Raw genomic sequence first — 24,026 nt, 5'->3', positions numbered from 1 at the left:
TTACTTATTTTATTTCTGCCCTTCTATTCCTTCATTTCTGGCTGTATGTTGAACTACTCTTTTCTTAGTTTGTTGCTTGGGAATATAAATTACACTTTCATTCTGTTTATATTGGAAAGTAGTAACTTAAGAAATTGCAAATCTGCACTAACTTTCCCTACCATACTAGTATGGAGAGGGGATGGGGAAGTCTTGTTTTTTGTTTCCAGACTTTTATCTTTCCAGTTCCAGTTGTTCTGGTAACAGCTGGGAAAAGTGTTAAAGGGTATGTTGCAGCTTCTCAGTAAATTGAGCAGACTTGTGTATATTCTGACATTGAGCTAATGTTTAGTATTTGAGCATTTTAGGAATGAGCAGGTACTGGCCATAGCCAAGAGAGACTGGAATTTTTACTTCATGGATAATCCTTTGCTGTGGAGACTGTCAGCGCAGATAGGAAATCTTAAGAAATCCCTTACAGTTAGAAATATTACTGGGAAAAATTAAATTACAGAGAAATACAGCTTAATGATGAACATGAGACGTCTTATGGGCGGTGTTCATTAAACTGTTATGATTATGCTTACTGTTGTGATGTTTGCTTTTTTCAATATTAGGTGCCAGGTGTAACGAAAATTATGGAAAATCAAGAAAATGTCTACAATTGTTTTAAGGTTGAATTGCCATATAATCTTCCATTTCAACTGTACCAGACTTTTGCTGGTCTAATTAGAACACTGCTGTGAAAATGTTTCTGTTTTCTCTTGAGGGTCATCTTAGAATTTTAGAAGTTACTCAATAAATAAGAAAACACTTTCAGTAAACATTCACGTCTAACAGTAGTCCTTTATTATAGCTTGCCAGAATGGGTTTTTCACTTCATTTTTGAAGCTTGTTAAAAGATGCTATTTGTTCTCTTTATAATTTGGTTTATCTACCTAAGTCCACTTATTCCCATTTTGTGATAATGTATTTAAATATTACTCTTGCATATTTAAAAGATTTTAAGTTAATGTGGGATTTTTTTAAACTTCGGGAAGACAAACATGGAGGGAGGTGGCAGCGTTTTCTAACCTGAATGTGTTTTTTCCATCCTCGGGTAAATTGTGGCATTAGATACATTTGAGGGCAAAAGTTCACTGTGGGAGTACTGATTACTTGTTACTTTGTGCAACAAGGAATGCTGGTACTGTGCTCAACATATATAGCATGGTTCTGTGATTTTGAGCCCAAGTCAAAAGCTGTTTCTGCTGTTCTGCCTGAGGTGTCAGTTATGGACAAATGTGAATAGTTAAATATTGGCTACCATTCACTGATACCCATAAAAGCATATTTCTATGTGTGAAGGCACAGCAGCAAAACATTCAATGGCTCAAACCTGATGCAAAAGAAGGGTGAGTTCTGACATGGGAAGTCTCACCTGTTTGTAAGCTATCTTTTTTTTTTTTTTCCAAAGTTTATGAGCTTAAGTTTCTGACTAGTCAATGTGAGGAAAAATTCACTCAGTGAAGAGTCTGCTTTCTTCTTTCTTTGGAAAGCAGTTAGTCTCTTTCTGTTTGTAAAAGGGGACTTAGGGAGTGTCTTTTGGTAAGTGATCTTGTTCTAGTCATGCTGATAAGCAATCTTCTTTGGGTTTTTTCATTGGATACTTTCAAGAACAGAGGTGGAGTCATTAACGGTGACAATCTTAAAAGTTCCTCAGCAGTACAGTAGGAAAGATTCTGTTCTGAATTGTATAGGGATGGGAAAGATCACATATATTTGAATTCGGGGAAAAAAATATTTTGTAGTTGTTAAGTAAAAACTGCATTTGCCCAAAGGTCTCCCAGGAAAAAGAGAACCTGAAGGCATTTTATTTTTAGAAGAGAATAGATTTTTCAGAGCAAAGTTAAGTTTCTACAAATGTAAGATTTTGGAAATATTTTTTTATTTCATTTTTATAGTGACACTGGAACTTTTTAAATGTATATTGGTTATTTTTGCAATCCCACTGATCTCATGTGTACTTCTCACTTGATTATTTCACTGTATACATAAATGATGTCTATTTTTTATTTGTTGTCTTTAGTTTCTTGATGTTTAAGCCCTATTTTAATTTTGGAGTTCAGGTAAACTGGGTCTTCATTTACTGTGTGCTACTTGCTGCCATCTCCAAACTTTAGGAAGGGTTTATTGTAAGAAGATTGGAAGTGACAAGTAGCTCAAACATAGCTGTCTTTAAGATTTCAGTAGTCTGTTGTACTATAACACAACGTCATTATTCAGGCACCCAATAAAGTAGACATTATCTGTGTAGCTGTCTTTTGCTTTGTCTTATTACCTGTAGATTAATCTCCCATATGTTTTTTGTGGATATTACAGTTACAATGTTCATAATTATTATAGTAGAATTGTGTAATAGTTCTCATAGGAAAGGTGCATGATATAAAAGTAAAACTACAAATCTTACCTTTGCAGTACACACTCAAATTGGAAACAAAACCAAGTAAAAAAATTTAGGAACTGTGGAAAGTTGAATCATATGAGACTGTCATTTTGATAATGGCTTGATCTCAAGCACTTGCTTTTGTATGATACAATTCCTGTCATTAGGGCTTTATAATTAGGATCCAAAAATGTTGGGGAAAAAAAAGTCTTTGGATTTAACATGTGTAAGTAGATAAGGATATGGGCTTTTTTACTGGGCCATTTGTTTATTTAAAGGTACAGCCACTTTTAAACTATTGTGCTTCATGTTTCTTTAAACAAACAACAAAAAAGGTAATTTTAAGGTAATTTTTCCCACAGATTTAAGACAAAGTCTAGATACCTGCATGGTAGAGGTCAAAAGAAATGCCTGGAGATAGAATGCCAGGTTCAGCTGCTGCTGCTGACACCGTGCCCCCCCCCCCCTTCCCCCCCCGTATCTGTAGTAGCAAACTGTTGTGTTAGATTTACTAAAAGGTATAAAAGAAAGCAAACGTAACTTGTTTAAAATGTCTCCAATTACATCAGCGGGCTTTCAGTCAGCTGTTCAGGACTTTCAGGCTATAGCCCTGGTTTCAGGCTGTAGTCATATCAGAGCCTCATGCTGTTCAGGACAGTAGTTTTAGTATTTATGTAGTAATGTAGTAAGTTACAATGTGTGATTTCCCCAATGATCTTGTTCACTATGATGAGGGCATGCTGCAAAGTGACAGACATACTTTTATTAGTAAGAGTAGTATTTTGCCATTATGATTTAATAGTGCTGTTTGATAAAGATACAACTGTAAAGCATGAGTGCTCTTGCTGAAGAGCAAGATAACTTCGCCAGATAAGCAAGTTATTTGCAAGAGCAAATAACTGCATGATGGAAGTCATTGGCAGTGTTTGTTAGGAAGGAAGTGTGAATACTTTTAATAGCACTTGCTTGTAGGCAGTAGAGTTATTTTCACTTTCTCTGTTAAATTTGTACTGTGATCTCATCTAGTACTAGTTAAATGATGGAAGAATCTTTATTTGAGTCCACATAGTACCAGAAAGTAACCTCACAGTTTTAATTCAGCATTTTGTGTTTTGCAACAGGCCAGTTTTTTTCTGCAGGCAATGTTTTCATCATGTTCACACTGTGCTGTTTTTCCAGCACATGTGCAAACTACACAGGCTCTACTATCATTTGAATAATTGCCTTATACAGAGGATTTAAGAAAGCTGTGGTTTTAAACTGTTAACATCTCAAATCCTAAAAGATTTTTTTTCTTGCATTGGGATTTTAGTTGTAGTGCTGTCAATATCACTATCTTAACTTCTACTAAATGAGTCTTTATCAACTTGGAAAGGAATTGGAGCTCTTCAGAAATTTTTCATTACTCTTTGATTTTTGCATGTGTGCTGTGGTGGCACACATCAATACAGGAGGAAGAAAGCAATCTTGTAAACCCTAGCAATTTGTAGGTAGTATTATATAAAGTACTGTGTAAAAAAGTCACCAAATTTCAGTGAAAATAAATAAAATTTTCTTAATTTAGTGAACCATTAATTTCTTTTGATACTGCATTTCTTACTACATCTTGCCTAGAGAAGTGTGTTGTGAAGAAAAGATTCCTACATTTATCTCTTTAGATTTTTTGGTTTTGTAATTTCAAGGGAGAAACATTTTCAGTTTGTTAGCTCACATATCATATTGAGAGTGTTAGTTTTCTTTCTTACTACATTTTGTAGTTAGACTATTTTTTAAAACATGGTGCATGGAATGTTGGCTTGGACTATATTCACCACATGAATTTGATATGCTTTGTTTGTAGGGTCAAATTTTTAACAAGAACTTGTCCTAAATGTGTTGTTATTGAAGTTGGTGGAAATGAAACAAATGCATGAAAGCAAAGCTAAGTTAGAAATATGCTGCGTTGAAAAACCTAGCTTTAATCTTCATTACTTTTTCATTGTCACTTTAACTGCAATATTAACTTTAATGTGAGCAAACTGGGGCCATGTGTGTGCCAAAACCTTGAATTTGATTGCATTCCAATCAAAAAGTCATCCACTGCTTACAGATTTGGTTAAATTTTTAATTATTTTTTTTTAAGAAAACTCAAGGAGGCTGTTTTTTCCACGTGAGCTTTGTCAAATTCCTGGTCTGTGTTTAGTTGAAAACTAAACTTTCAAAAGCGTGTTAGTTCAGAATTTTATACTATGTTTCTTACATGCCCAAAGCACACTTAAAATTTAGACTTTTGAAAAATGTTGTCTGTGACTTAGTTCTTACTGTTAATCATTACTGTTGTTGGTTTTACTTTTCAAGGTACCCAGAGAATGGCATAGTAGAAATGGACACCACTAATCTTCGACCCAGAGCAAGAACCATTCTGAAGTGGAGTGAACTAAAAGTGGGTGATGTGGTGATGGTTAACTACAATGTTGAGACTCCAGAAGAAAGAGGATTTTGGTTTGATGCAGAAATTACCTCTTTGAGAGAAATCTCAAGGACTAACAAAGAGGTTCATGCTAAAATTCTGCTGGGGTAAGATTTGCTTGACCAACTTGTAAAATCTGTACATACATAAAATATGTTTGGGTTTTGTTTTTGTTTTTTTTTTCCTACTAGTCATCACTAGATTAAATTTAATGTCATACTTCAATTCCACAGCTGTCTGAGTCATGGAATTACAGTGCATGGTTTTGACGGTGTGCAGACTTAGCTGTGAGTCAGAGTTTTTACATTTCCTGAGATTGCTGGAGGCAACAATAAGGTTTCATGTATTTGTGGTTCAAATTGATCAGTGTGTTTTATTTATATTCCTTTATGTTAGATATCTATACATTTATATTTTTATATATGTTATATGTTCAATTCTATTGAAAGCTGAAAAACCTGTTTTCAGTAATTTTTGAGCTAATTGGGAACCCGTAGGTCTCACTGAGTATTAGTCATCTCTGACAATTTGAGTAAGTTTCTGAACCAGCTAATTGAATTTTTAAATAACAAAGTATTTATGTGGGTATTACAGCTTCTGATAAGTAGAATGTAGAACTGTAGGATGTAGGAATTGCAAGTTTTCATGTGGCTGAACTTGCCTGGGTATCTTTGCTTTGTTTGCCTTTGTCATTAAAAACTTACAGTTCTTTAGGAGCAGTGTTTTCTGGAGAAATCCATATGGGTATTACTGTCAGTAAGTTGTGCGATTGTCTTCTTAGGGACAAACAAGATGACCAATCTTCATTGGCAGTCTACTTGAGGAATTCATTGTAACCTTCCTACTCATTAGCTTTCCTCATTCCTTTAATGCTACTCTTTTCTGTTACGGAAGGGGTTAAAGCAAATGGATCCAACCTGCCACCTCCACCGTTGCAGAAGATGGGGATGTATGGGTACTTACATGGAGTGAAACTGATTTTAAAATTACACTGGAACTGAAGTGATTTTTTTTTACCTAAGAAATTATTCTTTTAATCTTGGCATGTATGACATTTGCTCAATGAGTAGTGTCATGATTCTGGGAGTATATTCCTTAAAATGAATTGGACTAGTTGCATCATAGTGTAGGTTTTTTCATGAGAAAGGAGAGTTGTTGTACCTGTAGGAAGACTTACAGTGTAGGACATGATTAATTGGAAAAGGCACACATAAGACTTACGATCAAGTGCAATTCAGTATTTTGTGTTAAAAAAAATGAAATCGTACCTAGTACTGGGAAATAGGAAAGACGCTGACTTAGTAAACCATGCAAGTGGTAGAGCAGCCGTATGGACTTGCTCTGTAGGTAAAGCAGAAAAAAAGGAAACCTTTAAATGTAAAGCAAGGAGAAATTGAATACCTAGTTTGAATTATTAACTTCGAAGGGAAGAAAGATTAAGAAATGGAGGCCAATGTAGAGACATGAAGATTTTCATTGTAATGTAGTATTTGTATGGCATTTGGTGAATCAGAAGTAGTATTCATGACCTTCTACAAACAGAACTGTCCAGATACCACTTTACATGAAGTTCAGATGTCCATTGGCAACATTATCTAAAACTGTTGTCTGCATGGATTCTTTCAGAGTTCTTCACATTTATTAAAATGTGATAATCAAAATATGTTAGCAAAAGCAAACACCTGTTGGCTAATAAAAAAGTTTGTTCATGATGATTGGAACTCTATAGGATAGTCTTTTTTTATCTAAATAAGCTGGTAGTTATGCTTCAAATCAGCGTTTGGTAACCTTAAGTACCGTGGCTGCTGTGACAAGTACCATGGGGTTCCCCGTAGTATTGGCATGTACTATCCTCTGAAAGCAGTTGGGGGGAAAAAGGCATTCAACAAATATCTTGTTCTAGGGTGGTGACTTTAAATCCATTTTTCAAATGAAATCTTATTTCAGTGAATTTTCTTCCTGATTAAGCATTCAAGCTTCATTTACTTGTTGATAGATTGTATATGCATAATCAACTAGTCTTCAGAAAGTGGTTATCTGAGCCCTGCTGTTTCTGATACTTACCAAGGAGTAATTCTGTATCACCTGTGCTACCTAAGTTATTCCTCTGAATTAGCAGTAAAAGAAGAAAATAGTGTTTCAATGTTTATTAATATATATTAATATACTAATGTAATAGACATATTACAAAATATTTTAATATAAATTAGTTTAGAGTCATAATATGATTATGTTATAATATTACTTTAGACTAAAATAATGTAATTAATATATGAATATTCTATATTATTGATATGTTGTCATTAATTCTTACCATAATGATAGCATTAGTTAATTGTTTTAAATAAAGGTGAAATGTATTTTTAGTGCTTTATGAGTATATGTTAGTGATTGATTGATTGATTGTATATTAATGACTAATTATTTGTGTACTACTTAAGAACAACCTTAGCAGGCAGTAAAGGGAGGCAGAGTTCTCAGGTTTGCTTCAGATACGTTCATGGCTTGGACTATTTCCCCTTTCTGGTGTTATGTCAAAGAGGCTTTGTATAAAACAGTTTTGTACCCAATAGCTGAATGTTTGGTTTATTGATCTTGGTTGCTTTTGACAAAGATTTGTGAAGCCTTTGGCACAGTGGCAGGAAATAACAAGAACACGTACTGTTTGTAGTTATGCTTTGGAGCTGGTATTGCAGGTACTTCTTTTTTACTCTGTGTGTTGACATGTGCATTTGTTAGGTGTTACTTTTACTTATGTCTCAGTCATAACCTAAAGGAAATGTTCTCTGCGGTCTGTCATCAGAAGTTCATCTTTTGGGAAACTGATGTGGATTAGAGAATATTACCGAAGAGAGAAATGAGACTGAACAGGGGATAAAAAGTCATCATTATACAGAAGAGTTGACCACATATTAGTAATTCTCATTTGTACTCTATTTGCATTGCCACTGAAGTATGTAATGCAGGATGTCTAAAAACTATCCAAGATACAAATACTAGGGAAACAGCAGTGCTTTTCGCAATGGAATATACATGGCTCTAGGACCATAGGTCTCATGATTATGCATATGGTTCAGAATGGTCTGTGTGTGTGTGGTACCTCTGAACTGATTAACGAAATTTGCAGGGTGTACCTCTATTTTTAAACATCCTCTGTTTCTTTTTTTTGGGAGTGTCTTCTGTTTCATGATGAAAGCAGTTATTTGTACTCCAGAGTATTGCGACTTGTTGTCTTTGCTCTTTAAAAGGCATGTATCAAATACTTGTTACTGATAGGTAGTTGTGAGGCAAACTGTCACATTTTATTTTAACATTGGAGCTGGCTTACATCATCAAAGTCACCCCACCAGGTCAAACCAACTAGTTCGAATGGTGCTTTGCATTTTGTCCTTGCTAGATTTCAAGATAAATAAGAGACAAAACCATATCTTACTTTTCTTCAGTTAGCCTTTGAATGTTTCAGTTATCAAGGACTCTGTCAATACCAAGACTTGTATTTTGTTTAAGCCTTTGGAGTTAGACAAGAATGTCGGTAAAATCTGTTCACTTTGCAGATCTTACACCTCTTGGACTATGTATTTAATGAATTTGAGGTATTTACACAAGCAGCCTTAATGGAAAGTAACAGAAAGGGTCCCAGATTTTCCGATTTACATTTGTCATCTTGTAGTTTTGCAGGTTTTTGTGTGAGGCTTCGTGCTCCCAAAAAGGAAGGATTGTTTTGTGTTCAGATCATTCTGTCTGATTTTTCAATAGGCTTATTATGTTTTCTGTGTAACCTGCAAGATCTGGGGCTTATTAGAACACAATGTTTGCCGCTTTTTTTTTTTTTTTTTTTAGGATATTTTTCTGTTTATCTTCTTTTAGACTCCTTTTATTCGTGTCTGATATGTTTTTGTTCTCAGAAGGCAGTATGATATTTTTTCAGTCTTTATGCTATCTGTACAGGTTTTACTTTTAGGTATTCCTGTCACTTCTTTTGAACAAATTTTTCTGTTTATATTTAACTTCTCATTTTTTAAGTAATTTGTAATACTTGCTTCTATAGCTTTGCAAAGGTACAGAATTTAAACACATCACAGAATAGTGAACTAACGGTGAAACAAGCCTTGCGTATTGTTCTAGAAGATTTGAAAAGTTCTTGTGCTTCTGTGGATTTCTGTCTAGATCTGGTCCAAAAAATAACATTTATTGGAAGATGACCCTTGTTTTGACACTTGTTTTTCTAATAGGAGTACCATACATCCTATCCTTCTCAGTATGTATTGTGATAATCAACACGTCACAGTTGTCATACTTTGTAGGTACCCAGTAGCGTAGTTCACATACTGCGTTTCTCCTTTAGGCCTGGAATTTCTCTCTATGTGGTTTATCCCTTCCTGATGCTCGTATACGTTTGAGGTGTGATTTTCTACCTAAAATAACTTTACAGTTTATTTATTTTAATGTAGCATCTGTGACTGTTGCTGGTTGATCTGGGAAGGCATTATTTTACTGGTATGTGGAATATTAACAAGATTTAATTGGAGCCATTTAAAAAAAACCACTTTCCTGCTGTGTTAGCTGGTATCCTAATAATAAGAATTCTAATTGCTGAAGAACTTGCCTGCAGCTTTCTTGCACAGACATAAAAATGGCCTATTTCTTCTAGGCAACAAAACTTCTGCAAGGGTGAATTTGTGTCTTCCTCTTTCATCTTCTCCTTATGACTTCAGTGGAGCTGGTCACCTCCTTTGAAGAAGAGGCCTCCTTTTGAATCAACGCAGCTGGTTCAAATCAAGACAGATTCTGGTTGTCCAAGAAGCCTGCTGGGATTTTTTATGGTGGTTCTGTAGAGGTGATGCCTAGAACTTCCCAAGCACTTCTGTGAATGGCTTTTCCCTAGTCTCCACAGCAGAGATGGCTCTTTTTGTGATACACAGCCTTAGGTAATAATCTCACAATTCTTAACAGGAATAACTCTAACTACAGGAAGAGTATGTTGGATCCCACTTAATTATCCTGTTGACAAAAGAACTCATGTTTTTGGGGGTGGTGGTCTGTGTGTGTGTGAAAAGAATGATTGTTTGATCATAAGAAGTGAAGTTTACTGGAAATCAAAATGTTTCTTTTTAAAGTGCAGATTTTTGATCTTGCTTCAATTGTGATTTCATTTTTGAGGAAAAACCCAAGAATTAAAAGATACAATGGACATGAAGACAGGAACAGAATATTATTAAAGAGACTTTTGAGTAGCATACAGTGCCTCCTCTTACATAAAAAAAAAGGAGTCTGGGGTGCAGAACAAACTGCCCGGAAGGTATTGGAATGCACTGTCACCTACTGGGACTGGAGAAAGGTTGGTGTCCAGGATGTGTTGCTTCCGTCAAATGCGAGAGACAGAAGAACAGCTGACTAACAATAGTTCATGAAGAGCACATGAGCAGAGTGAATCCTTTAACCACTTGCTGTGGTAATTATCCTCTCCACAAAGGTCATAAATGAGATAGAGTACCTTGGTTCAGCACTTACGAAATGAAAACCAGCAAGTTTAGAAAGAACTGAAAGAGCACATTTTGAAGGGTATTTGGCTGATTATATGTATCTGTTATTACAGATACTCTTTTCCTGTTTCTTCTTTCTCCTTTCCCTTCTTTCTCTTCAGAAAAAAAAAATCCATTTTACAAACACTCTCTGAATAGCTATGATGGCCAGGTACTACACAGATCATAGCTATTCCTCCATGCACTTGATTCTCCTGCTGTCTTTGTTTTTGTGCTTTAAAGAGGACAGATCTTCAGGAGGTTCTGTTGTCCAGAGAGGAGTGGAAGGATTACAGTTTTAAGATTGCTCACCAGTAATTATTTTTCTTACATAGAAGAGATATTTTCTCTTGATACTGCCCTCTTCCCCATTCATAAAGAAAGAGCATGAAAAGTAATTTATTTGTCCTTTGTGCTACTTCCCTGCACATTGCCTGTTCCTAACTGGCAGTATGGAGAAACTGGTGTTTGTTTGAGTGTTTCAGTTTGCTTTCCCAAAATGGAGGGAAAGTAGACTAGGTGCTTTCAAATGATGTTGAGTCTTTTGGACTGTGAATATAGTGTTCCTTTATCCTGAAATTCAAAATCTGAGTTGCAAACCAAGTCTGCCTTACTAGAGATAGCATTATCTCTCAAGCTAAGTAGCCCAGTTACGTGGGAGCTGCTCAGTCCTGCTGGTGAAAGGGTAAGATTTTGGAGGACAGATCCTCTCAAGGGAAAGGAGCAAGGAAGTACTGTGCATGAAAACGTGGTTAGTTGCACGCTTCATGTCAACCAGCATTTGACTTTTAACATCATGGGACCCACAATTGGGTTCCCATCTGTCCCTGAAGTCCCACTGGAGGATCAAGGACTAGGAACATTTATTCCAACAGGCTGGCCAACCTCCTGAGTAGACGTTTGGGTGGTGAAGGAACATTACAACCCATGGTTAAGTGAGGTATTAGCATGTGCAGGGAAAGCAAAGGGTACAGTGCGGTGGGAACAAGAGAGGCCTTGGGACTGATAGAAGAGGGATACCCATCTCAAGTGCATGTATACAAATACATAACAGCCTGGGGAACCAGCAGGATGAATTAGTTCTGCATATAATCGTGGAACTATGATGCTGGTATAGTGGAGACACAATGGGACAGCTCACGTGACTGGAGTGAGAGATGGATGGATACAATCTTTTAAGGAAAGGCAAAGATAAAGAGGGTGGAGCTGCTATGATGTGAAGACGTTTGGATGTAAGGAGCTCTTCAGTGGCATGACAACAGCCTGATAGAGAGCTTGTGGATGTGCATGGGAGAGGCAAAAAATAACATCATGGTGGTAGTCCCACCTGAGGTGAGGAAGAAGACAAAGCCTTCTTCACAAGTCTCTGAATCACAGGCACTGATTTTCATGGACGACTCATTCCCTGATATCCACTGGCAGGATAACACTGGAACACAAGCAGTTAAAAGGTTCTCTGGAAGATGTCAGGAATAACTTCTTAATAGAGGTACTGGATAGATCAATAGGGTGATATGCAGCTGGATCTGATGTTTGTTATCAACAGCTGCTTGGGGATTATGTGATTGATGGTAGCCTTGGCTATACTAACTGAAATCCAAGGTCCTGATGGAGCTGAGGAAGGAGAGTAGCAGAGCATAGATTCTGGAATTCAGTAAAGCAGACTTCAGTTTCATTCAAGGAACGGGTTGATGAGATAACATAGGAGGTAACTATGAAGGGTAAAGGAGCTCAGCAGAGTTGACAGGTGTTTAACAACCTCCTCTGAATGTGAAGACAGTTCATCCTGGTACTCAAGAAACTAGTAGAGGTATTGGAAGACTGGCAAGGCTGAACAGGAAACTGATGACTTGGCTCCAGGGCAAGAAGTCAGTAGGTAGGAGTTGGGAACAGGGACAGTGTAAAAAGGAGGAATTTTGAACATGTAAGGATTGGTGTTATGAGAACCAAAGCTTGTCTAGAGTTGACACTTAGACATCAAGGGCAATGGCAGAGAGCTTTGCCTAGTGCTTTGGCAGTAGAAGGCTGAATAAGGAAAATATGGGTCTATTGATGAAACAGACAGATGATTCAGTTTCAACAGACACTGTCTTCATCGCCATAGTATTCACTGGCAGGGTCTCTTTGGTAGCTCTGCCTAGTGAAGGCATTTGAGGAGAGTCTTCTGCAGTGAATGAGGACTGAGTCAGGAAGTGCTTACAAGAACTTGACTAATGCAAGTCCTTGGAACCAGATGGGTTGCATCTAAGGTATGCTAAGGGTACTGGCTGATTCTGTAGTGATGCTCCTCTGTACCATATTCAAAATGTTATGGACATCAGGGAGGTCCTTGAAAACTGCAGAAGGCAAATGTTGCATCTGCCTTCAAAGAGGGCTGGCAGTCAGCCTTATTTCAGTCTAAGGAAAACAATGGGACAGCCCTGTTGAAAGTGCTGGCCATGTAAAGAGGAGTTGGAATAGCCATGGTGAATTTTTTTCCAAGAGCGAATCATGCCTTACAAGACTGGCTGCCTTCTGTGATAAAATGATTAGCTCTGTGGCCAACGGGAGAGCAATAAATGTTTGCCTCAACTTGTAACAGGTCTTCTGTGTCTTGTAGTATCCTATCCTGATTAAGATGATGTGATCTGGGTGGATGGGCAGTGGCAATGCAGTGCGGAGTTTGCAGAGACACCAAATTGATGGAAACTCAAGGGCAGTACTGCCTGTCAGAGGGACTTGAACAGACAGGAGGAATGGGCTGACAGGAGACTCATGAAAGTCAACAAGGATAAAGTTTTTCTTGCTCCTAGGAAGGCCGAGCCGCTTGCAGCAGTACTGGCTTGGAAGCAACCCTGATGAGAGCAACCTGTGGGTCTTGGTAGACAGCAAGCGCAACATGAGGCAGCAGTGTGTAACGAAAGCTAACAGTATTGGGGCTGTTTGAAGAGAAGTATAATCAGGAGACTGGGGAAAGTGATTATTCCCCGTTACTAAGCACTAGACTACATCAAGAATACTAGATTCCACCCACCCCCAAACACATGCATCCCCTACTTCAATGCTCAAAAGAGAGACACATAAACTGAAGGGAATTCAGCTAAGGGCTGCTGAGATGGTTTGGGAAGCACAGTGGTATATGGCAGGCAGACCAGAGATGATGGGAATAAATTGCAACAAGAGGGAAAGGAAATCGCTCGTTTGGATTGCACTCAGTAACTTAACTTTCAACTGCTTAATTGTCATGTGTTAAAGCATTAATTGCTTTAACAACAACAACAAAAGCATAAGTACCAAATGTTAAAATTTGGAATGTTTTGTTTCATAACCATTTCATAATTACCATAAGATAAAAGTATCTTTTGAAGATGAAGAATGGGTTGTGTTCAATCTTGATACTTCTGTTTGTTTTCCCAGAAGATGATCTGTATCTTCAGCACTTTTAACACTATCCTTTCTCTAATAAACATCCATACTTGGAAACACAGTCTTTTGACTTTCTAGTGGGTGATTTTTAGAAGTGGTTTCAAACTTACTTTACTCACTGGGATCAAACTAATTCCAAACAGAAGAGGAAGAAAAGGAGACAAACTTCAGTGCAAAAAGGCAAAGACTCTGGGGAAAAAATGGTGGTGAGCACAATGTTAGGAAAATCATTATTAAAATAAATAAAAAGGAGTGGTGTTGAAATATATTAATATATTTATACATCTAAGAGTCATTGAGAATGGAAAGGAGCTCTTGAGGATGCTCAGGCAGGATCAGCTATAACAGTTTGCCTTGGGACTGTGTCAGGTTTGGTTTTGAATATTGTTATGGGTGGAAACTCAGCAACCTCTCTGAATAGTCCCTGTAAAAAGGTGTTTTGTGTGGTCAGAGGGAATTTCACACATTCATGTTTGTGCCTGTTACCTCTTGTCCTGGCAGTAGGCGCTGGTGAAAATAGTCTGCCTCCCTGTTTCTACACGTGGATAAGAGCTCTCCATGCACAAGCCTTCTCTTTCTCGTATCAAAGATGTTGCTAGTCTGTTGATCATTTTCCTAGACTTTTTCTAGAACTACACTGGTAATCCCATGTCTTACTCTGGGGATCCCAGACCTGGCTTCATCAGTGCTGAGTAGTGAGGAAGGTTCACCTTCCCTCTACCTGCTGACAGTGCTCTTAGTGCAGTCTAGGAGGCATTTGACCTTGTTTGCTTAGAAGGGCACATTGCTGGTTTATGGTCAGCTGCTTGTGCATAAGTCCTCAAGACCTTTATTGAGGTTGGAGAAGGTGATCGCTCCAGCTCCACTGGATCCTTTTTCTCTCCAGGGTTGTATCTCATGGGATTTTCCCAAGCAGGTTTCTGAAGATGTTGCAGTCTCCTCTCCTGAAATCCAGTATTGTCTTGCTTTTTACCTTGCTCCCTCCTCTGAGGATCCTGAACTCCATCATCTCATCATTATTGCAGCCAAACTGCCCGACTTTAATGTCCCATGACCAGTTCTTTATAGTTTGTAAGTATTGAGTCTAGCAATACACCTCTCCTTGATCACCTGTGTCAGGAAATGATCACTGCACTCCAGAAGTTTCTTAGTTGCTTGTGTTCTGTTCTGTGGTCCTTCCAGCAGATTGGAGGGTGCATCAAGTCCCTGTGAGAAACCGAGTCTGAAAACACGAAACTTGCAGTTTTCTGAGGAAAGCCTCATATACTTTCCCCTGATTAGGTCTGTAGCAGGCACTTATTTTGTTCTATCACCAATATTGTTCTCTCTGCTAATCTTCACATAAGGGGCGACTACCCCTCCTTACCTTTCTAGCCTGGCTTTCCTGAAAAGCCCATATCCATTTGTCACAGCACTCCAGTCATGTGAGCTATGCCACCATGTCTCCATGATCCTGGTGAGGTCATGAACCTGCAGTAATTATGCAGACTTCTTTCTTTAATTCCTCTTGTTCGTTCCCCGTACTGTATGCATTGCTGTATAGGTGTCAGGGAGGCACCAAAATGTGCTGATTCCCCAGAATGTGCATGAGAGCTTTCCCCATAAGGCTCTTCTGCTGGCATTTCTTTCCTTACATGCCTAAATTTCATGTGGTTGCACTTCTGCTTTTTTTAATGTTCCTTTTCTTCTGATCACTCCAGGCCCTGAGTTGCCTATCCCATCCACAGTTCTCTCACTTGTTTGTTGAGGAATCTCCAATGTTTATAACCAAAAGTCTATGAGCATTTTTATATATCTAAATAAAAATGAATAATAATGGAATCATCACAGATTCCAAACATGAGACCTAGAAAGGCTGTATTGTCGTTATGCAATAGATATACACATTTAATATTGTGCACTAATGGAACTGGACATCATGGCATAGGTATTAGATGTAAGTTGTCTGAAGGGAATTGCGCAATACAAGGAATGAAGACGTTCCAAAATAAGCAACTGCCCTCTGTAGAAGAATGGCTGCAGAAGCGTGGCCTTAGAATCTCTGAAGATCTGCACAATCCAGGCCTGGTATTAGAATAGGCCTGCAATTAGAATTGTGCTGAAGTTGCTGTGCTGAAGATAACAAGAAAGGTAGCCTTGAGCTATTCTTGAATCCTGAGACCAAGTAATTATGTCGTGCCAACAGGCCGTGGCTGTAACAAGCTACAGCTGCTGGCAAAGCAGGTGCAGGGCCAAGAAAGATGGGGACCGGTATGGGAAAATAGGGAGTAACAAACTACAAGGCTGCAGCACAGCAACACAATTAGCTACATGGATAGAATGCTCATTTTAGTCATGATAATTAGGGGCGTGAGAACCGCACGTGTTTAGAGACTACTAACCAATTATTATATTTCTGCTTCACGAATATGCATGTATCGGCTCTATATAAGTAGTGTTAGAAACTAATATAAAGTTGAGCAAGATGCATAACTCATATTGAGCGTCTTCTTGACTCCAGCGAACCCTTCTTCCAACAGCCCTCTAAATTCCGAACAGAACTTTTTCTCTCTGTAGCTCACAGTGTACTTTCTGACTTTCAGGAATTCTTAGTGAGATGGGGTTCATCCTGTTTTGAGCCTGGATGCCAGGCTTTTTCATGAAAGTAATGCCACCATGTGCGTAAACGCCATGATAATCCATTAATTACTTCTAGACTAGAAATGCGGTTTTGGCTTTGAAAGCAAGTCTCAGTTGCCTGTGGTTAGATATGAGGCATTCTGTGGGAAATGTCTTCCTGTGTTTGTATTTACTGTTTTATGGTGGGCACCTTCAGATCTTCTTTCTTAGTTTCTTGGTTGGTTGTTTTAGGTTTTGGGTTCTGGTTTTTTGTTTGTTTGTTTGTTTTCAAGCACTTTATTTATTAACTTAGGATTTACTATTCTAATTTTATTGTACAAAGTACTTACCATGTTTCTGTGTTTTCAAGACGCATCCTTTGCTGCTTGTTTTATGGAAAACCTTTCCATCCTGACAGCATCCCTGTGGGTTTTGTTTTGAAGGGAGGTGCTTTTTCTCACGTCTCTGTTTTTTCAACTTAGATTGTTACTTAATCCCGCTGGGTACACGGATTAGTCTCCTATAACTGTAAAAGTTCATGAAGAGTATTTGTGCAGCATCTGCTCACAGAATTGTAACGTGATGTAAAATCTGGATAGAAGCTTTTAACCTCTTCTAGTAAGTACCACCTGTTTGTAGCTCTGCCTCTTCCCAGTGCAGAAGAGTTTATTGGCTAGTCCAGACCGCTGTAACGATGCCTTGAGCAGCCTCTGCGTTGTTCTGAGTCTTGCAGTTCAGCCCACAAATGGCTAGAGAAGCCCGATTGTGCCCTGCAGCACCAGACACTGTTGGCCTGGCTTTGCATACGTGAAGCCTTGGTTTTTCCGCCCTTGCGGGTCCAGCCGGCAGTATTTACCCATTTCTTTGTGGACGTTTGGCCAGGCAGGCATTCCCCGCTGCGTGCCGCAGCCATGTGCGGGAGCTGTGCGTGCCGGCCTGCACTGGGTCCGGCCTTCTGCTCTGTCTCCTCAGGGGGTGTCTGGGCACGGGGCAGAGCCTGCTGCGCTGCTGTGGTAAACAGACTGTTGGGATCCGACAGCGTGACTTGCTGTCCTGTCAGGCCAGTGCTTTCCCCTTCTCCCAGGTATTAGGCTTACGCTTGCTTCTTTAACGTTCGTCTCCTTTACAGATCCCATGCTAAGGAAGAAAGGAATAGTCCTGCATCCAAATCTGAGTCTGGCAGCATGAACTGTAATACATGGTTTTGTAAATGCACCAAGTGTTACACCTGCTACTGAGGTTGAAAAAAGTAATGTCCTGGCTAGCTTGTGTGTGCATCCACAACGTGTATTCGTAGGTTTGGGAGTTGAGTGTGTACGTGGGTTTTTTTGTTTGGTTTTTTTTAAAGACCTTAACAATTCATATTAGATTATGGTATTTTTGGTAGTAAGGTCTTCCGTGTATCCTGGCAAGTAGCTTGGTTTTTTTTTTAAATTTATTATCTTAGCACTATATATAGAGAGAGAGAGAGAGTAGTAAAATCTTTGTACAGTTGAAAACTTGTCTTGTGTCTTTGTCATTGTAGTGGCTTGTGTAATAAAAATATATAAAGTTGAATTAAAAGCACAGCTGATACAATCCCATTTTGTAGCTGTGCATTTGTATTTTCATGATAAATCAAATGGGTATGGGATATTCTGAAAAATCCTTGAAAATATTGTTTGTGTTTCTCCTTGCATACAATACAAAATGAAACAACCTCCATTGTTTTCAGATCAACCTAGCAGAATTTGGTCAAATTATCTATGTAATATGCTGTCTTCATATGGGAACATTTTGTAGGCTAACTTCAAAACAAGCTTGTTTAAAGTCAGATCTTCAGTCATGTTTGGTGAAGATTGTAGTTGTTTTATAGGCCTGTTTTAGCCTTTGTTTCATTCTGTGTAGATGATGTCTGTTTGCAGTTTCTTGAAACTACAGTTTAGCCTAAGTTATAGTTAATGTTTAAATGTAAAGCAACTAGTAGTATTTTTCACATTCCAGTATTTTATATCAGATTGAGATATTTTCCATTTAACATCCTTTGAAATATGCGTGCTGTAACATGTATCCGCTTTACTTTCAAAACATTCTTTTGGCTGATAGTGACTTAGAGTGAATATATTGAAGCGAACCTCAGAACATGGTTCTGATTTTTGAGAGTAGATTTCCTTAGAATTGTTTGTCACAATAGTACATACTTACTTCTCCAGCCTAATGATTTTAATGTGTTTGTAATTTAGTATATTTATAAAATTGATAAACAGTTGTTCACGAGCTCAGTTCAGGAACACAGTTTCTCTTTCGTCAAAGGCAAAGAAGAGTGTTTTTAAAAACAGTTCTCAGTTTAACAACTGTATATTTAGTAAGTTGGAATACAAGTTCATGCAGCTGTAAATGTGAAAGCACAAAGCATAAAGACGCAATGAAATGCTGCTGATACGTACAGTAGGCGAACTCCAGCAGCTCAGCCGCTTCTAAGGGGATGATGGTAAAAGTTCTAACAAGCATTTTGAGTGGTAATATTGAAAAGATTGTTTGCATATTTCTGAAGAAGTTATCCAGCTGTGGTTTGATGATGGTTGAGAAAATAAAAGGGTTGCTGGCCGAAAGTTTTGCAGAAGCAGAGTATAGGTGAATTGGTCGTAAATGGGATGTAAACAAAGTAGTGCGTGTGAAAACATAGATACTGACAATGGTAGTAGATTTGGTCCTGTTCTAATTTTTATATTGTTAACTGAATTCATAAATTTGGGAAGCATAGCCAACATTATGGTCTGTTAGATTTTACTCTGCTTGTGGCTGTTTCTCAGCTGACGTGGACAATCCACTTTGACAGTAACTGTAGAAGCTGACAAATTAATTGTTGTCTGTGGTGAACATGACTTAGTGTGAGTAAGGTTTTGCTCTTAGAAGGCCTACAGATAAATAATCATTAGGCACTTTTCCTTATAATTCTTTGTGTGAATATAACCTCTGTGTGTATTTTTTGAACAATAAATTTCCCCCTGTTTTTATTCAGCATTTTATTTTGACTCCTAGTGTGTGCTGAAATATTTTTCTTTTAGTTCCAATGTGGTAAAGTGATAACAACAGAAAAGTAACTGAATCTCCTGGGCAATAAGAACCGATGGGAGTTTTTACCGTGTGGTAATTGTCATCTAACAGTTTTTATTTTCTTGAAGGTTGACCTTGAACTACCCAGGATAATGTCCAGTTATCATACTTGTAGTCAGTTGTAATTATGTATGTATGGAGTGTTTTGCAACCTGAAGGTTTAAAAAAAAAAAAAAAAGATAGCTAGAAGGAGGTTCAGTTGAAGATTTGTAACTGGCTATGGCTAACCTGTCTAAAAGGAAAGCTTGTTTTAGGAATTCTGTTGTATTGAGGGGTCTGGCTCTGTTTTGGGATTTAATTTCTTTAAAGGATTTAGTGTACTTGCATGAAATACAAATGTAGTTTCACTTACTGTGTGTAATGTATAACTCAAGATTTTCTTTTAAATCTCATTCTTCATATAATGAGGTGAAGAAGTATGTTTGACAGAATAATATAACCCCAATTTTAATAGATAACCATAATTTTTAAGACATGATATGTAGCCTGATCCTTATTAAAGCTATTGTATGTGTAACATGGAAGAAGAATTAGTCTTTTAAGAACAACTAGCTGAGAAGAGATTTTTAGCTTTGGTAAGGCTTAACCATTTATTATTAGCCATCATGTGTTACAATGGTAGTTGGTGTTCCTTTGTGTTTCCAGATATGCAGCTGTGGCATTTGTTGGAACATACCAGCTTTTTAAAGTTATTTGATAGTATTTGCTTGCTCCTTATGTCACTCATGGCAGAAAATAAAATGTTTTCTGGGGTTCAGATGCTGGATATCTTTTAGGAAATACTGAGTCTGAAAGTTACTTTCTCAGTGCCCGTATCCTGAAGGAAGAATACCAGAAACAAAGAGGAGAAGTGTCTCCCATGACCTAATAGGTGATACATCTGTTATATCACTAGATAAAAAATATCTAGATATGAAGATAGTGTTGCTTATGCTAGTAAGATTGCAATTCTATGAGAAAATTCTTTTACCAGTTGTTACCTCCATGCAACTGGTTATATTTTTGTTGTTGTTTTGAGAGTTCTGTGTTTTCTAGCATTAGTTAGAGGAGTTGTTTTATTTAACTATATAAAAAAATATGTTGCATTTCAGCACTCTAAGGTTGAGATAATGTGCATGTGATTTTTTCTGATTAAAAGTTGATGATAAAAATCCATGCCTCTCCATACTTCACTTTTTGCCGTAATGCCTTTTGAAACACAGCATCATTGAACCAACTTATAAGTCTGTTCATGATACCTTTCAAGAAAACAATGTGATATTCATTGTAGTTAAAAGTCAATTTAATAGTTTAAATTGGCAGCGGTGGAATTTACTCCTAACAAATACTCTGCTGAGCTCAGGTTTGGCTTTTTTCCCAAAGATAAGGCTAGCAGTAACACAAGTGTCAGTAGATTTGAGAATACAGTTTTATGATATCTTGCCACCTTCCTTCTTGTCTACAGACTGTATGCAAAAAATTACATGTGATGAAAAGATATTATTTTTTTTAAAACAACTACTTTCTAAATTTCTGGAGAAAGTGCAGTCAAAAAGAGGGTATATTAAAGTAAAACAGCTCTAAACAATAAGGCAGTGTAGAGAAAGGGGAGGAAATGTTCCAAGTTTTTCCTAGATGCAGATTTGCTCATAATAGGGATAGTGTATTTAGACTACATTTGCAAGATGCAAAAACTGGGGTAAAATATGCTCTGCAAATATGCTGAAATTTTTCTGAGGTGTACTGGAATTTGAGAATATCTCTGTATCCCACGACATAAGCAAGGTCATGTTTGTAGCTGCTACATTGAGACTGTCACTATTGTTTCTTGACAAGATTTTAACTTCCTTAATAAATTATGCTTTAGATTTTCTGCAGATGCATGTGTAGTTGTATGCTTACTAATATCCAACATATTATTCAACTTCCGTGACTATTTTGACTTTTCCATACAGATCTACTTAAAGTTTAAGGTATGCTTGTTTATTTTTGATCTCTTGCTTTTTAAGCCTACAGATAAACAAACCAAATAAATACTACATGTATTTTTTGTATGAACATAAAACTTCACATTACTTAGGTGAAAGAAAACAGAATTCTTTATTTTGGTTTTAAAATAGATTCACTACTTAACGTTAGAAATAAGTCCTAGAGGAGTCAAGCTGGATAGGCGGGCAAGCAGTGGTATAGTTGAGGGAGGTCCTGACATAACTAGTTTTATAGCATTAGAGTGTCGGGAGGTAAGTTTTTTTGTTTGTTTTGTCTTAGCTTTGAATAATGCAGGACTAACAAATAATGTAGGGCAGTTAAGACTCTCCAAGGTTCAGAAAATAAGCAGGGAAACCTTGATGCTTTGAGAAGCTCAGTCTGTATTTGTTCGTTTGGTTTTCATGCCAGATACTATGTTTATGATTTGTCCTTTCTAGGTTTGAATGTATAGTGCTTTTATGACTGTGTGTTAATGGGTACATGTTGTAGATAATTCAAAGTGTCTTTGCATGCTGCTGCAGAAGAGAAGAGCTTCCACTCACCTTCCTTGCAGAGGTGTACTGGCACGTACAGTCCTTTTAGAGGGGTAGTTGTCCTTGGGAGTGCGCTTCTCTCCGTTTCAGGGACAATTTTCTGGCTAAACAGTTCACTTTAGACCTAACCTGGATATTGTGCCTTAAGTAGAGCTGCAGGTTTGGTAACAGCTGGAGGAATTTTAGGTGCTGTAGCCATTCACAGACTGGAAATATCTCCATAACCTTATGTTGTCGGAGGCATAGTTTGTTTAACAGAAGCTGGCATCCAGTGTTCTACTGTGGGTGGTTGGACCACTCATCCAGACTGAGGTGCAGAAAATCAAGACTTCCTGTGTTCACTGCACTGTATAGAAAACTAAATAAATCTGAGGGGTGTTACCCACAATGGCCAGAACTGCTTTTAAGTAATGCCCCCTAGGATGCAAGTAAAAATTATCTTAAACACATGGATTTTTCCTGGTCAGGAAAACTGTTCTCTATCTGATGAATGTATTTGTATTTGTATGTTCTGTTGAAATATCCCAAATCTTTGAAATCTGCTAGCATTTACTGTTTATGCATATGACCAATGATGGTGAATGTTTTCCCTCCAAAAACCGCAAAAGGGTCAAAATAAATACAGGTGCCCAAGTAAACAGCTGTTGGTACACTTAAAAGGCAATTGTAGTGAAGACACTACCAAAGTCCTCTCAACACCCGTTCCATGGAGACCTAAGCACTGTAGTGCTCAGGGCCACCAAAAAATGTTTTGTTGCATGTGTTTTTTTTCCTTGACTTGTTTTTTTTCTGCCTTAGTTAAGTCAGCATGTGACAGAGTCCAAGAACTGGAGTCAGCATAAGGGAAGTGGTGAGTGCAGACAAAGCGGTAGAGTGGGGAGCAACAGGTCCCAGACTGAAGCCTGTTGTTTCTGGAGGTGTGCTGTTACTGCAGTTATTTAATATGGGCCTAATATCTTGTTTCCCTGGCTATAGTTTGATTTAGTTTTGCAGCCTTGACCTTTTTATAGGGACATGCCACCTGGTTGACATGCTACAAAAGGATTTTCAGGTCACCTTTGTAATTGTTTCTTACAGATGTCCAACAAATAGGGCTCAGATGACTTGTTCACCTGATTCAGACATATTCTCAGGCTTTTGTACACTCTAAATATTTTGAAGAAACATAGCATTTTAATGTAGTCGTCATCTTCACCTGGAAAATACTTTCCATTGTGGCAATATTTAATCATTATTTTTACAGTTATTTTTTATTATTTCCCTGCTTCTGAGGAGACCCTTGTAATGGTGCAGTGCACTTCAGCTTTGCTAAGCAGAATCTTACACAACCATCTTCAAATACTAAACAGTAACCAATACAATACTTTGTTTTTTCATTCATAATAAAGCCTTCAAAAAACGGTATAATCTTCACTCTTCCCTAACTTGGAATTAGGCTGTGTGCTACTACTGGTCTATTATGTCCAGCACATCTGATGTCTGTGAAGGAAAGAAGAAAAAAAAAATGCAGTTTATTTCTTGTTTTACAGGATGCTCACTGGATATTTTAACTATAAATGTCACATTCTTAGTAAAATGTTAAACTTCATAATCTTAATAATAAAGCTGTGGTATTCATGGTCTGTATGCATGATCTGTATTAATCTGATTGCTTGTGTAGTTTCAGATTTTGAAGTGTTTTTCTAGAACTAAAAGGGACTGCAGCAGTGCAATAGAATTAGAATAACTTTTGAAGAGGAAAACAGTTCAACAAGTCCAAATCTCCTTCATATTTTTGCCACTCATTTTATTTCTTCAGGTTGATTGTCCAAGTCTTCCGTGCTGTTAGAGATGTGTAATTCCCAGTCAATCTGTAAAAACTTAGACACTCCCTGTACTTTTTCTGCTGTAAAATGTGGTCCATTATCTGAAGAAATTCCTTCTGGTATGCCAAACCTAGGTATTACTTCTTTTAACAAAACCTAAACTGCTTCTCTAGCCTTGTTGGCATGACAGGGGAAAGCCTTAGGCCAACCAGAAAAGGTATCTATTAATACCAATAAATATTTATA

At 37.6% G+C, this 24,026-nt stretch overlaps 1 protein-coding gene across 4 annotated transcripts in view; it reads left to right on the top strand.

Annotated features, from left to right (window-relative positions):
• The window catches only part of UHRF2 (ubiquitin like with PHD and ring finger domains 2), a 97,518-nt gene that overhangs the window by 31,895 nt on the left and 41,597 nt on the right, over positions 1-24,026 (top strand). For all 4 annotated transcript variants that reach the window (XM_037373081.1, XM_037373080.1, XM_037373083.1 and 1 more), the window contains exon 4: positions 4,742-4,960. In XM_037373081.1, the coding sequence (XP_037228978.1) occupies positions 4,742-4,960 (219 nt within the window). The remainder of the gene's footprint in view (positions 1-4,741; positions 4,961-24,026) is intronic.

Source organism: Falco rusticolus, chromosome Z (genome assembly GCF_015220075.1).
Source record: "Falco rusticolus isolate bFalRus1 chromosome Z, bFalRus1.pri, whole genome shotgun sequence".
Classification (NCBI taxonomy): domain Eukaryota; kingdom Metazoa; phylum Chordata; class Aves; order Falconiformes; family Falconidae; genus Falco; species Falco rusticolus.
This window is presented reverse-complemented; position numbering and strand designations above follow the sequence as displayed.